Source organism: Liolophura sinensis, chromosome 13 (assembly GCF_032854445.1).
Source record: "Liolophura sinensis isolate JHLJ2023 chromosome 13, CUHK_Ljap_v2, whole genome shotgun sequence".
Lineage (NCBI taxonomy): Eukaryota > Metazoa > Mollusca > Polyplacophora > Chitonida > Chitonidae > Liolophura > Liolophura sinensis.
In genome coordinates, this window is record NC_088307.1 from 6096898 (window position 1) to 6112554 (window position 15657).

Here is a 15657-nt window from a genome sequence, read left to right on the forward strand (position 1 = left end):
AAACTTCCTAAGAATAACTGGTCCATTCAGTTGACTTGACATAACATAAACACTAAAGATTTGGTGGGAATTTCTGAAGTCAAATACCAGTATCGCCCAATATTGGGAAAATCCATCTATAAACCAACAGCATTTTCAATAAATATGTGTCTGGTATGGATTATGTCATGTTATCTACATTTTACCATCACATAATAAATATCCTGTACAAATCTCTGAGACCAATGATCAATACAGTTCTGACTGTTTTTCTAAACTGTGACTCATACCATGCTGATTTTGTAATGCCATGATTTTAATTAAAAGGATCCTGTAGGCATGAGACGTTCTTCGCAGTTCCAAATTTGTCTAATTGTAAGTCACACATGCTCATACCAATTTTAATGATGTTTAATGACACTACATTGTACAATATATGGTGTTTTGATGTATCAGATCAAGAATATGCTCAACATATCAGATTCCGCTTGTCTTCTGGACTACTGCACAGAAGAGTATAAGGAAGGGGAATAACTCCTCCTCTAAAAGAGCAGAGGAAAACTTAACAGTTCAATGGCATTCAGACAAAAAAAAATACAAGGCTGCCAGGTAAGGCTGAATACCACGTTACGCACCCAAGGTGTAACAGTTTGATCTTTAAGTGTATCGCATGCAAGCTGCTATCAGCATTAACAGAGACTAGCAGTATATTATATAACATATCTAACAACAACAACAAATGCGTAGTTCTGTTTGGATGTGTCCTATCTGGACTGTCATCTATCTTCACTGGCTTCACATGTGAGTGAGATGGTTAAGATTAGAGTATTACAAGATCCACTAGAAGCATTCCATCCTACACCTTGCATTTTTGGGGCTTTCATGCCAGACCTATACATTTACCCTTGCCTGCACTTAAGATTCCTCAGAACGTCATCTTCTCTGCACTGGAATCCTATCAACAATGTGAAAAGCTAGTGTGTTTAATAATATTCAGGATCACACCACACTGTTCATACAGAACTGTAGGCCCATTGTGGCTAGAGTGAATATGTCGTTTGCTGAAATGTAGCCTGCCATCTTCACCTAGTCTTCATTCCTGCATGCCACACTGTCTTCTGTTTCCGTCATCAGGAATCAGCACTGCCACAAATGTCTGACAAGCATATGTCTTTTGTACTCCATCTTCAATTCACTAGATTTTCAGATTTTTGATCTGAATTCAAGATCCCCACTTTCTCCTCTGTCTGTTCAAAAATTCATCAGCCTGTCTTTCTCTTTGTCAGAGTCTACAGTACATGTAGATCAAAACTTATCCAAGCCATTAACTAGGCTGTTTCTCATTAAGGAATGCACTGGGTATATACACTTTTTGCTTATCAATTTAACCTGACCATCCCAAGGTTTCACTTATGTTCACTTTCAATTTCATGCAAACCTAGGTCTCTGTATACTTTCACTTTTGTATATCCAAGTTCCATACACTTTCAATCTCTCTTTCATCTCTTCTCATCAATGTGTCAATCTACTTTCACTTTCCATCAGCCATTCTGTGTGTCTTCACTTTTTCTTCTTCTTGCCTGATGTCCCACTGCTAGCGTTGGCCTGCTTCAGAGGCATGTTCGTCCTCTGCGACTCTAATCTACTGGACTGAACCCGCTGTATAAGACTGAAAAAATCCTCATCTGGAACGGTAGGAGCGGATCTCTGATTGGGTAACGAACTTCTCTGCTCTTCTAGTCGTGAGCCCTGGAGAGAAGGGGGTTGGGGGGCAGGAGAGAAAACAGAATTAATATTGAAATGACGACTTATATGATGCTTGTTAGGCTTAAGGGTGGAGGAAACAGGTTTGTCCGCAATACACCACAGCTCTTTGTCAGATACTTGACGAACTTACTGACTTAATGTCCACAGCCTACTGATCAGGAGATGATCGGCTACTCTAAAACGCAGGTTGCTGGCAGACCATCCCACATATGGCCAGTAACACTTAATAAGATTGAGTCAGAGAAGACCCTAGACATATATTGCAAGGTATTATTTGATTGTCATGCTGGCTTCCTCTCCGGTCGTAAGTGGGAAGGTCTGCCAGCAACCTGTGGATGGCCGTGGGTTTCCCCCTGGGCCCTGCCCAGTGTCCTCCCACCATAATGCTGGCAGCCATCGTATAAGTGAAATATTCTTGAATAGCGTAAAACACCAATCAAATAAATAAATAAATATTATTTGATTGCGTTATTGAAGACGCCCTGTTTCCAGCTGTAGAAAACCAGATAACCACTGTTACTACTTTGAGCTGTCAAAAACAAGTGAAGGACCCAATATTCTGACTCTTATCTGTATCTCAATGACTTTACCTTTAAAGTTTTGAGAGCATTTGGATGCCAACAGCACCACTAAGTTGATGGGATTTTCACAACCTTTTATTATAAGCTTACAGTATCTGATTTCGGCTTTCTGATGACTATCTGAATCACTCACCTGACACCTCATCAGCATTTCAAAGAAGTTATCATCAGGTACAGGATCGTCATGTTTCTCCTTCCTCAGGTATTCCTCCACCACCTGGGTAGAGTTGAGCCCTGGGAAGCGTGGCGGACACGCCCGCTGGTCCTCTATTCTGGAGGACTGGATACCTGCCACCATGTCCAGGAACTCTTCTGCCCCGGGAGATGCTGAAAGTACCAGAGGTCAAAAGGTCAATAACAGATTAACAGCAGGACAGAGGCTAAACTGAGGAATAAACGGATCAACCCAAGCAGTGTAGTCTCTTCTTCTTGTCTGTAATATATCACTGTGTTTGTCTAGTTGTGTTTGTCTAGTTGTGCTTGTAAAGCAATGAGGTAGTTCACATGTACAGCTGGGTCAAGTAGAATTTTAGGGGGTTTTATGGTCAGAAATTCCATACAAACCAAGGGGAAATCTCAAATCTGATAACAAACCAGTGAAACCTTACACAGCGACTTTCACTAAGTTCACAGTTATGATCAGGATGATCATATAAACTTAGATTTGGCCAGTAAGGCTACCAGAAGGCTCGTCTGTAGGAGACACCTGAACAACTTCTGCTCAAAACACTAAGTACTAAAGTCGTGAATTTTGTAATTTACAGTAAATAATATGCACACAGAGCATCAGCAATGGGACATCATTACATGTGTGCAAAACCTGAGCTCAATTCACGTAGTACTTGTTAGGATTTTTTGTTTAATAATGCTTTCCCTGTTATTGGATGTCAAAGCTTGAGGTATGACCTAAACTAAAGTAAAGGCAAGCTGAAAAGTGAAAAAAAAAAACAAAAAAAAAAAAAACAAGCCATGCAGCAGATCCATACTCATGATAGTTTTCTTAGCAGCTCCGTTCCCTTGCAGCTCATTCGGCTTGGTGTCCATCACACGGACTGAGCACCTCTGGTCGTCTATTCTGCGGCTCTGAAAGCGGCTGAGTAGCTCAAAGAAACTGTCATCATCCATCATGTCAGCCGTGTACCGCTGTGTGAAGGAAACAAAATGCTTTGTAATGTCTGTGTTTTGATGCATATAATCATATATCTTTAGACCCAGCATCTGCAGTGTCTGTGGATGGTTGTGGGTTTCCCAAGGGCTTTGTTTCCTCCAGTTTCCTCCCAAAGGAATGCTATCTGCCATTGTGTAAGTGAAATATTCTTGAGTGTATAATAAAACACAAATAAAAAAACATATGTTTAGCTGATTCAATTTGAATGTGCAATGTCATTTGTAACTACACATCCTGTGTTCTTTAATACTGTAGGTAACATCAGGCAAAAAAGGAAGTGACTGAACAATGTTGTTTCTGTATTAACTTCCAAGACATGCACAACAGGCAATGATACCAAACATATGGTTTACAATTAAAAGCACTAGATTATTTCCATGTACATCCTTTAGCCCTTTGAAAACCTAAATGCTTATTGAAGTGGAGTAACTCCACTCTAGTTCTTCAACCTTTTCACAGGTTTGCAAGGTGTGTATTCAAGCATATCATGACAGTATTATTCTGTGTTGAATGAAAAATTATATTTTTTGTGAAGCGCTGAAACTGGTCAATTTAGCAATTAAAACTGCGCATAAACTGCACTGAAAGTTGTTCTTTCATATGCGAAAAGGTGGAGGAAATAGGGTGCTCATCTTAAATATAATACAGATTCATGGGGCATGACAATCCTTAATCTATACACCTGTTTCTCACCTGCTGATCTTTGCTTGTTAGATCTGCCGTTCTGGGTCGTTCAAGCGGGGCATTATGGCGACTCAGCTTGCCATTGTGGTCGCCGTCTCCAGCAATGGTTACCGACTTCTGTAACTTGGCGGCCTTTGGCTTAGCTCCTGCAGCCTGGGCATTGGCTGCTGCCTGATGAAAGTAGACAAACGAAAATAACCCTGTTATAAAATGAAATTAAATACCATCACTGCCTTCAGCTTTCTGATCGCAAATGTTTGGCCTGTGTCTATCTATTTGTTTGATTTCTGGCTCAAAGCCATACATAAGAATGTTTCACTGTATACAATGGTGGATAGTTTTATAGGTGGAAGAAACCGCACTGTGCTGGATAAACCACCGACCTTTGGCAAATTACTAAAGAAATTTAGAACATATGTGACACACACACAGAACCAATTGGTAACCAACCAACATGTTGGTAAAGGTTGGTGAAAGTTTGCCTGGGTAGGCTGGCCATGTATATAATGAAAAGTAACGTTGTGAGAAAGTAGATTTACCTGTTCTCACACTAAGTGCCCTGCCCTGCAAGCACAGATTATCCCCTACCTTCTCTGGTGTAATCTTGACCAACTCCATGTTCTCCATGCTCAGTCTCCGCACCCGATTATGTCGTCTGGCTGCAAAGGGAGACAATCTGGTCAACAACAGGATTCTTGCTGAACATTTTTTGGAATACATGACTGTCTCACCTGTCATTCCCTTGCTGATGTACCGTTATATTTCTATGTGTTTTGATGTTTAAAAAATGCCACGAATGTGTTTTTATTCTTTCTTCAATACCAATAACATACTTTCATACACTCAATTTTTTATTACAAACAGCATCTATGTAATTAAAAGAAAGGAGTAACAACTAAACTAATGAGTTAGATGAATTATTATATACAGTGATCTGGAGAGAAGTTGTAGCCTTATACTGCTAGCACAAAGACTCTGAAGGAAAACATTAATGAAAATCTTCAATTTATTCCAGGTCTTTGCAACATATGTGTAGTGTGTGCTTTTCCAAACACAGCAACATTATGACAGGGTTAATTCCCTTTATGATTTGAAGTGGTTGCTTTAAAAGTTCAAACTAAAATAGTGAAAGAAATACAAAAACAATGGCAACCAATCCCCTGCTACTCCAAAACTAATCCGCTAAACTGTTTTCCCCACGTGATTTGGAAACGAAGTTTTATGGTTGTGCAGCATTACTTGTAAGCATTTGTAAGCATGTCTTGGTCAATGACAGACCCCTGTGCCAAACACCCAGCTACCACATGTATCACATTGTATCTCATCCTCCAGGTACACCCGTACTTACCAACTCCAGCATCTGTTTTGTCATATTCTGAGTTTGTAGGTGAGGACAGGATGCTGTCCCTGTCAGATCCAAAACTGGGGGGGAAACAATTAGAGGGAAAAATTAAAGCACTTGACATATTTTACAATGTCTTAAGAGAGTCAAAGTAACTACGCATGCATGTATTTCCATTCTACAACAAGAAAACAGCTGAAAAACTTATAGGACTAAGGGCACTGAGCATACATTGGACAAGCTTTCTGTCAGATAATGTGCTTGCGTGAAGAGAAAACTAAAAATGATCAAATCTTCCATTCATGCTTAAAAAATTAGTTATCTCCCCCTAGCTACTCAGACTTTGCACGAACAGCAGTTCTCTTGCCTACCTGCTGAGATCCTGTTCCACACTGCTCACTGTACAGTTTATACCCAACATTTTTTTGAGGTCTGCCAAGTTCATCTGAGCAGTTAACTCCCCTGTTTGATCTCCTATCTGAAAAATACAAAAACAAAGGACTTTGTATAAAACAAGACATGTACAGTTCAGTCTCATAAATCAAATTTCTATTCACTGAAAAAGAGGAATTACAAAATAACTACCATGTTTCATAGGTTTAAAAAGGCTTTCCAATTTACCATATACATGTACCAAGGATACATACAATAAATCAAAGCAAACTAAATCATTCCCTTCTTGGACTGTTTGTCTGAAAATTTAGCTGAAATCCAAACTTGATTTATTTATCTGATTGGTGTTTTATGCCGTACTCAAGAATATTTCACTTATATGACAGCGGCCAGAATTATGGTGGGAGGAAACCGGGCAGTGTCCGGGGGAAACCCACGACCATCCGCAGGTTGCTGGAAGCTCTTCCCACTTACAGCTGAAATCCAAGATAGATTCAAACCTGCTGGGACCTCCTCACGCTCATTCACCTGTAGCTTGCAACAAATAAATAACCCTAAGTTGGTGAGAACATTGTATTGGCCTTATAAAGTTCTCTCGACTGCGCTATAAAATCTAGCTCACAGTTGTCATAATAATGACAACAACAACAAAGATTGCAGTTTGGTTACAAACATTTTCCGTGACTGAATCTAAGAATAAATCACAGGGTTAAAAATTTGACGAAAAAGGTCAGAACCCCTCTCTGTTTACCAAAGTCACTTGATTTCTAAACATTTTGGTCTCAACGAGAGCCCTGGTATAGAAAAATGAAAATGGCTGTACATGAATCAAGTGTGCACAATGAGGACAAGACCCCAGCAGCTGAGCTTGGCCGTCCACAACTGTTTTCTCCTAATGGTGAACTCCAGGCTTGCCAATTACAGGTATATGCCACACCTGTGGCAGGAAGTAACACCTTAACACTTGCCAACAAACAAAACTCCAGGTTACTCCATACATGCCTGAACTACATACATGTGCTGGTTTTCCAGGAAGTGCTAAAGATTTGGACATGAAGCCAGAAAAACAAAAAAAATAGGAAATTTCACTACCATTTGTGTTTGATTTCCATAACATTGAAAAAGACAAATATATGGTACACACCTCCTAATTTTGCCATTTTTTTTTTTGCACTCTGAGAATTGTTTTTGACAAAAATTTCTCAAAATTAAAAAAAAAAAAAATATCACGACTGTGTTCCTTACATTAATCATACTCCCAAATGTCTTTCCTCTGTTGGTACCAAATATAAATAGTACCGAAATACTTATTCTGGTGTTGAAGGAACCCAATGAAACCTGTTGAGGAAACTAAGCAGTGTTTAGTAGGCAAGTAGGCGGAGTTTGAGGAAAAAACCAGCAGTGTGTGGAGAAAATAATTAGGGCTTGGCTGTAAGCATTTGTATGACGAATTAAAATAAAAATCCCTAACAGATGAAAATTGATAGGCCATATTTCACTGCTTGGCCATTGGCCAATTATCACTCTCATCGCTGAGCTGGTTTGACTCTCTATGCTGGAGAAAACCACGCAGAGTGTGGAGAAAAGCAAACAGAATGTGGATAAACCAAGATGAGTGTAGAGAAAACCAAGAAGAGTGTGGAGAAAACCAAGAAGAGTGTTGAGGAAACCAAGCAGAGGAGAATATGGAAAAACCAAGCAGAGTGTGGAGGAAACCAAGCAGGTCAGAGTGTGGAGGAAACCAAGCAGGGCAGCGTGTGGAGGAAACCACGCAGGGCAGCGTGTGGAGGAAACCACGCAGGGCAGCGTGTGGAGGAAACCAAGCAGGGCAGCGTGTGGAGGAAACCACGCAGGGCAGAGTGTGGAGGAAGTCAAACTTGAGTTTTCAGGAAGCCAAACAGGACGTAGGGAAAAGCCAAGGGAGCTTTGAGGAAAATAAGCTGGTAGAGGGGAGATAGGCAGAGTGAGAGAAGAAGACAAAACAGAGCTATGTACAGGAGGAAACCAATCAGAGGTATAGCTAGCTAATAACAATGTGATGTGTGGATACAGTGAAAGAAAACTTTATCCCACCTCTTTAGAAATGTCCAGATGCTTCGTGGCAAACTGCAAAGCTGTTTCATGGTTGCAAAGGGCTGTGTGTGCGTTGCCCAGTGACCAGCAGGCCCGTCCCTCTCCTACGCGGTCGCTGAGTTCCCGTGCAATCATTAGATGCCTCATGTGGTACTCTATGGCTTGTTCGTAATCTCGTAACAATGTAAATGTATTCCCTAAACTGTAACAGGCCTGAGCCTCCAATGCTCGATCTCCTAACTGTTTGGCGATTTGTAGCGTTTTTCTGAAAAAGCAATTAAATTTGGGTTAAAATCTCACAGTATCTAAAAAGATCTAGAGCCACTTTCACAAAAATTGGTAACTCACATTTCTGGTAACTTATTCATAAAGATCTTGCCTGTGTAATAGTGCCATAAGAAGAAAGAGGGTCCTGTACCTTTTTGTTAAAAATTTTCTGTTTGAGACTTCAAACTAAGTATCACCAGATCAACAAACATGAACAAACATATCCATTAACAAGACTTTTAAATTGCAGTGTAGAGATACATATAAAGCACAAGGAATTCATAACTACTGGTAGTCGGACACTAAATCAGCAACTTTGACTGTAACACAACAACCTTTCCCAAATTTTCCTTATCCTTCATGCACATGTATATCCCACAATCCTGAACTTTGTCCGAGAAGTTAATAATAAGTCACTACTACGTGTGTTCACAGTTTCTCGAGTGGAGTGTAAATAAAGCCATGTTTTGTTGGTTAACCATTCAATGGACGGTGGTTCGCTTGTTTGGGCAATGGCTTGGCCAATTCTAGTTCTTTTTGGCATGCTGATAGTTTGTTTACATTCCAAAGAGTGGCTTACTTTACTTTGCATGGCAACAGCGAACAGCCCACCAACAATGGGCGAGTTACTGTTAAAAATTCACAAGTGTGATGTAACATATACATGTACTGGAGGAAGGCAGTCTCCAGTAAACCTTGTGTAAGGCCACACAAAAGATTGTCGTCAATCACTTGTGACCATCAAGGCTCAAAGAACAATAGAAGCAGGGGACTCTTGAGTCTTCCCTGCCCAAGAATGGGATTAAACCCTCATTTCAGGTGATCTAACGAATGAAAGGCATGTAGCCTAAGACCTTTTCCTCAAATGTAATTTGCATGTCAATTAAGTGCCAAAAAAACCCCCACAACATTCTTGCATCTTTTCATTGAAGACTTACTTATAATGTTCAGCAGCAACATCAAATTCCCCTAGAAATATATGTGCGTTGCCAAGGTTACTATACGCCCGCCTCTCTGCAGATTTGTCTCCGAATTCTTTTGCGATTGCTAGCCGTTCTTCGTGGTAAACGATGGCCTGACTAAAATTTCCAAGAAGGTAGTACGTGTTGCCAAGATTACCGCAGGCACGCCCCTGGGCAGCTCTATCCCCCAACTGTCGCACCAGTTCCAAGTTCTCCCTGAAATGGTCATATCAGGTAAACATGTCAATATAAGCCAATCCCTCAAAGTACTAATGGTAAGGCTGAAATAGAAATACATGTAAAAATAATACATGTAACTAGGATTTGATTATCCGTACCAAAAGTAAAAGGTCAGTGCTTTTTCATTTCACAAGGAAAAGGTCCATACTTTTTCAGTCGGGAGATGACTTTTATTCTTTTGGAAAGCAATTTAATAAATGTACATGAAGCTGGGGTTTGGATAGAATTTTTTTTTCCTTCAAGCAGCTGAATCTAATGGCTGAAATGGAGATATATGGAGGAAAGTCCCCTGCCTTTTTTATGTTATTCAGTAAATGTCTCATAGTATTCAGCATCTTTTCAAGGAAAAACTTTGTAACATAATCAGCAGCCATCTGGAGGCAAACACATACTGCATTTCCATGGACAGGTGATTACAGGTACATGTTTGTGGAAACACAGCATTAGTCTTAATATTCAACAACTCTCTGATAACAAACTTATTTGTCATACACAGTAGTTTTCTGAAGACAAACTTAGTCGAAATATTCAGCAGCTCTCTGGAGAGAAACTTACTCGATATATTCAACAGCCTTCTGGAGAGAAACTTACTCGATATATTCAGCAGCCATCTGGAGAGAAACTCACTCGATATATTCAACAGCCTTCTGGAGAGAAACTTACTCGATATATTCAGCTGCTCTCTGGAGAGAAACTTACTTGATTTATTCAACTGCTTTCTGGAGAGAAAATTACTCGATATATTCAGCAGCCTTCTGGAGAGAAACTCAATCAATATATTCAACTGCTTTCTGGAGAGAAAATTACTCGATATATTCAACTTCTTTCTGGAGAGAAACTTACTCGATATATTTCAGCAGCCTTCTGGAGAGAAACTTACTCAATATATTCAACTGCTTTCTGGAGAGAAACTTACTCGATATATTCAGCAGCTCTCTGGAGAGAAACTTACTCGATATATTCAGCAGCCTTCTGGAGAGAAACTCACTCGATATATTCAGCAGCTTTCTGGAGAGAAACTTACTCGATATATTCAGCAGCCTTCTGGAGAGAAACTTACTCGATATATTCAGCAGCCTTCTGGAGAGAAACTTACTTGATATATTCAACTGCTTTCTGGAGAGAAACTTACTCGATATATTCAACTGCTTTCTGGAGAGAAACTCACTCGATATATTCAGCAGCCTTCTGGAGAGAAACTTACTCAATATATTCAACTGCTTTCTGGAGAGAAACTTACTCCATATATTCAGCAGCCTTCTGGAGAGAAACTCACTCAATATATTCAACTGCTTTCTGGAGAGAAAATTACTCGATATATTCAACTGCTTTCTGGAGAGAAACTTACTCGATATATTCAGCAGCCTTCTGGAGAGAAACTCACTCGATATATTCAACAGCCTTCTGGAGAGAAACTTACTCGATATATTCAGCAGCCTTCTGGAGAGAAACTCACTCAATATATTCAACTGCTTTCTGGAGAGAAAATTACTCGATATATTCAGCAGCTTTCTGGAGAGAAACTTACTCAATATATTCAGCAGCCTTCTGGAGAGAAACTTACTTGATATATTCGGCAGCCTTCTGGAGAGAAACTCACTCGATATATTCAACTGCTTTCTGGAGAGAAACTTACTCGATATATTCAACTGCTTTCTGGAGAGAAACTTACTCGATATATTCAGCAGCTCTCTGGAGAGAAACTTACTCGATATATTCAGCAGCCTTCTGGAGAGAAACTCACTCGATATATTCAACTGCTTTCTGGAGAGAAAATTACTCGATATATTCAACTGCTTTCTGGAGAGAAACTTACTCGATATATTCAGCAGCCTTCTGGAGAGAAACTCACTCGATATATTCAAATGCTTTCTGGAGAGAAACTTACTCGATATATTCAGCAGCTCTCTGGAGAGAAACTTACTCGATATATTCAGCAGCCTTCTGGAGAGAAACTCACTCGATATATTCAACTGCTTTCTGGAGAGAAACTTACTTGATATATTCGGCAGCCTTCTGGAGAGAAACTCACTCGATATATTCAACTGCTTTCTGGAGAGAAACTTACTTGATATATTCAGCAGCTCTCTGGAGAGAAACTTACTCGATATATTCAGCAGCCTTCTGGAGAGAAACTCACTCGATATATTCAGCAGCCTTCTGGAGAGAAACTTACTCGATATATTCAGCAGCCTTCTGGAGAGAAACGTACTCGATATATTCAGCAGCTCTCTAGAGAGAAACTTACTCGATATATTCAGCAGCCTTCTGGAGAGAAACTCACTCGATATATTCAACTGCTTTCTGGAGAGAAACTTACTCGATATATTCAGCAGCTCTCTGGAGAGAAACTCACTCGATATATTCAACTGCTTTCTGGAGAGAAACTTACTCGTAATATTCAGCAGCTTTCTGGAGAGAAACTTACTCGTAATATTCAGCAGCTTTCTGGAGAGAAACTTACTCGATATATTCAGCAACTTTCTGGAGAGAAACTTACTCGATATATTCAGCAGCTTTCTGGAGAGAAACTTACTCGATATATTCAGCAGCCTTCTGGAGAGAAACTCACTCGATATATTCAACAGCCTTCTGGAGAGAAACTTACTCGATATATTCAACTGCTTTCTGGAGAGAAACTTACTCGTAATATTCAGCAGCTTTCTGGAGACAGTCCTTAACCTCTGGCGGGAACTCGCCTGGGTCCTGGTGACCGCTCTTCCCAGCATGCTTGCCCTTAGCATGGTAAACATTTCCTAGGTTATACAAGGCTCGTGCCTCACCCACCTGCAATTAGAGAGAAATAAAAACATCCTAATATATAGCATGTACATTTATCATGTTGTCACCAAGGCCCCACAACCCATGAAGATGGAGAAATCTACTCCTTGTCCACACCTGGGACTGAACCCACATCTCACTCTTGTGGTTTTGGAAACTGATCTTGCCATTAATGACCTCTGTGGTGGTTAGCATGCCAGTGAGGCGCAATGACCCAGGAGTCGCTCACCAATGCAGTCATTGTGAGTTCAAGACCAGCTCATGCTGGCTTCCTCTCCCTCTGTAAGTGGGAAGGTCTGGCAGAAACCTCCAGATGGTCATGGGTTTCCCCCGGGCTCTGTCTGGTTGCCTCCACCAAAATGCTGGCTGCTGCCATATACGTGAAATATTCTTGAGTACGGCGTAAAACACCAATCAAAAAAAAAAAAAAAAAAAAATCTGTTATGGTAGATGATGAAACATGAATGTCTGCTTCAACAACTAGATTTAAAGACTTTCATCGAAACAAGCAGGAATGCAGGAACCCAAGTTACCTTATCTGTGAGTTCTCTGGATATATCCAAGTGTCGCACACAACACACTATGGCCTCATCAAATTTCCCCAAGACCTTTAGTGTGTTCCCGAGGTTTCCACTAGCCTTTGCTTCACCAACTTTATCTCCGATGGTTCTGAAAGGTATACAAAGACATTGACAATTACAGGTTTTTGTCGTAAGACAGTATTAGAAATTTGACCTGTAACTTTAACTGGGCACAAGTACAGAGACTGCCAGGAAAGCATACGTCGTCATTTTGTTAGAGTTGGAATGTCCCGAACAGAGCAATATGTATGTTTAGCTGCAACAAAAAGATCAAAGAGCTCTCTAATATAGCAGACACAACGAAGACAAAATTCTGGCTCAATACATAAAGTAAATAAACATTTACTATTTATTTATTCTTTTATTTCATCTGTGTTTCAAGAATTAAGAATATTTCACTACATTATTTTTCACACAATGTCGGCCAGCATTATGGTGGGAGGAAACTGGGCAGAGCTTGGGGAACCCACGATCATCTGCAGGTTGCTGGCAGACCTTCCCACATACTACCGAAGAGGAAGCCAGCATGAGCGGCATTTATCCCGTTACCTTAAACATGGATTCTAATACACAAAAGGTATCAAGGACAGGAATTTTGTAATGATGGTAATTAGCATGCAGGGGATACCTCTTGTATTATTGTGCTTTGCAAGTACATATATGTAAAACCTGAGTTCATTGCATGCAGTGCTGTTTATAATACCTCCCTTTATATAACATTTACCTATTATGAAACACTGCCTTAACTGATACCAGATGGCAATGCTGACAGTCAGGGATGTGACACTGATGTAAGCTATCCTTGTGCTTTGTACAGGTGAGCTCAATTAAAAATAGCTGGTTTCATTAGTACACCTGGCCCAGAAAAAACAGTTGCCATGAGACAGCTCAAGGTTCTACATCATTACACTGCCCACATGGAGCACACAGAAAACACAGAGGTAGTGTAGAACAAAATGAATGAATAACAATCAAAAAATATGCCATCAGGCTTGGTTTTGACAATCGAAACACATAAGGTTGTCCGATTTCAAACTCTATTTTCTATCAGCATGACCCTCAGAGCTAATAGTACTGGTAAGTACATATATGACATAAGCACATCAAGTCTGAGAGCTGTAAATGAAGCCATTCAGTAGATATAGGGTTAACGTTACCATTTAACCACAAAAAAGGGGCATAACTCTTTAATTTCTTATCTGTTGGGCTCCATTTTCAATTGGCTTTTGAGGCTTTTGGTCCACTGGGAGGTACATGTACATAAGCACCTCAACTTCAAAAGCACCATGTGAAACGGTTTTATGCTGATATCTATAAATACATGTATGACTCGTAATATGAGCATATAAAAACTCAAGTAAATCAATCAAGAGCATCTAGACACAAGAAATCATGACAAATTATGAGCAAGCCATGTTTGCTCAATGCTGTTTGAACTGTTAGTTCCTGCAGAAGAATAGTAGGTTTTTAATGCAAGAGGTCTCATTTGTCGTCCATCAATACCTGCTCGGGGTTATTCCCTCTGTAAGGGAGCTGTCCAGCACACTGCACTCAGACCTGATGTCTCTATACAGACAGACAAACATACAAACAGACCCAAATTAATAATCCTAACTCTGCCTTTGTGGAAGCGTGAGGCAGTAACAAAAAAAAATAAAAACAACATATAAAATAAATCAAGAGCATGTAGACATTACAAATCATGAAAAGCCATGATTGCTCTAGGCTGGTTGAAATATTGGTTCCTGTAGCAGAACAACTGGCCTTAAATACAAGATGCCAAGTTGGTCAATACCTCTCTGAAGGGAGTTGATTAGCCCACTACTCACACAGTTAGTCTCTTTACGGAAATGGAAGTGTAACAGATGGGCCCACAGACAGACCCAAATTAATAATTCTCACTTTGCCTTTGTGGAAGGGTGGAGCAGTAGCAAAAAAAAAAACACCAAAAAACAACAAAAAAAACAACATATGAAATAAAAGAACATGTAGACACTACAAATCATGACTGAGTATGAAAAGCCATGTTTCCTCAAGGCTGGTTGAAATGTATGTTCCCGTAGCAGAATAATGGGTCTTTAATACAAGATGCTTTATGAGTCGACAGGTCAATACCTGCTAAGGGTTATTACCTCTTTAAGGGAGCGGTGGAGCCCACTACACTATGACATGGTGTCTCTGTCCTTACTCAAATCACATTAGCCTTACAAGTCAGATGTTTTAACATGGTCCGGAAACATCACTTTTCCTTCAACGGCTAGAAAAACACCAAGACCCGCAAACTTTATCTACAGATAGGATTAAAAGCAGCAAAGACTGAAAACATTATCTACAGACAGGCTTAAAAACAGCAAGGACTGAAAACATTATCTACAGACAGGACTAAAAACAGCAAGGACTGAAAACAATATCTACAGACAGGATTAAAAACAGCAAGGACTGACTGCAAACTTTATCTACATATTAGTTCTTCCAAATCTTCAAGATGCAAAAACAAAGGTGAATTTCATCAGACGTAAAGATATTTGATCTTTTTTTTATAATCCTATCATCCACAATCAATGGATCTTGTATAGAACTGAGTGCTGTAATTCTTTGAGCTTTTCCCATGACTGCAAGATGTTTATTGAAGTATATTCTGAAAGCATTGTTCTGTGTGGACTAACAACAGTATACTTTTGTGAAGGAAGTGCTGAAACTGGTCAGTCTCCAAAATCACACAAAAAAGTGCACTGAAAGTTCTTCTTTCACATGCAGAAAGACCGAGAATTAGGGCAGGCAGGTAAAATGAAGTCTGTGAGTCAGCCCACCCCTCATTCCCTCAGACTGAGATCACATA

At 40.0% G+C, this 15657-nt stretch overlaps 1 protein-coding gene across 1 annotated transcript in view; it reads right to left on the minus strand.

Moving 5' to 3' along the window:
- Positions 1-231: 231 nt before the first annotated feature.
- The window catches only part of LOC135480492 (G-protein-signaling modulator 2-like), a 53752-nt gene continuing 38326 nt past the window's right edge, over positions 232-15657 (minus strand). The window contains exons 3-13 of the mRNA XM_064760335.1: positions 12771-12906; positions 12101-12243; positions 9193-9432; positions 7988-8252; positions 5893-5999; positions 5528-5601; positions 4768-4838; positions 4189-4350; positions 3314-3470; positions 2461-2654; positions 232-1728 (exon numbers count right to left, since the gene is read on the minus strand). Coding sequence (XP_064616405.1) covers positions 1540-1728; positions 2461-2654; positions 3314-3470; positions 4189-4350; positions 4768-4838; positions 5528-5601; positions 5893-5999; positions 7988-8252; positions 9193-9432; positions 12101-12243; positions 12771-12906 — 1738 coding nt within the window. The 3' untranslated portion in view covers positions 232-1539. The remainder of the gene's footprint in view (positions 1729-2460; positions 2655-3313; positions 3471-4188; positions 4351-4767; positions 4839-5527; positions 5602-5892; positions 6000-7987; positions 8253-9192; positions 9433-12100; positions 12244-12770; positions 12907-15657) is intronic.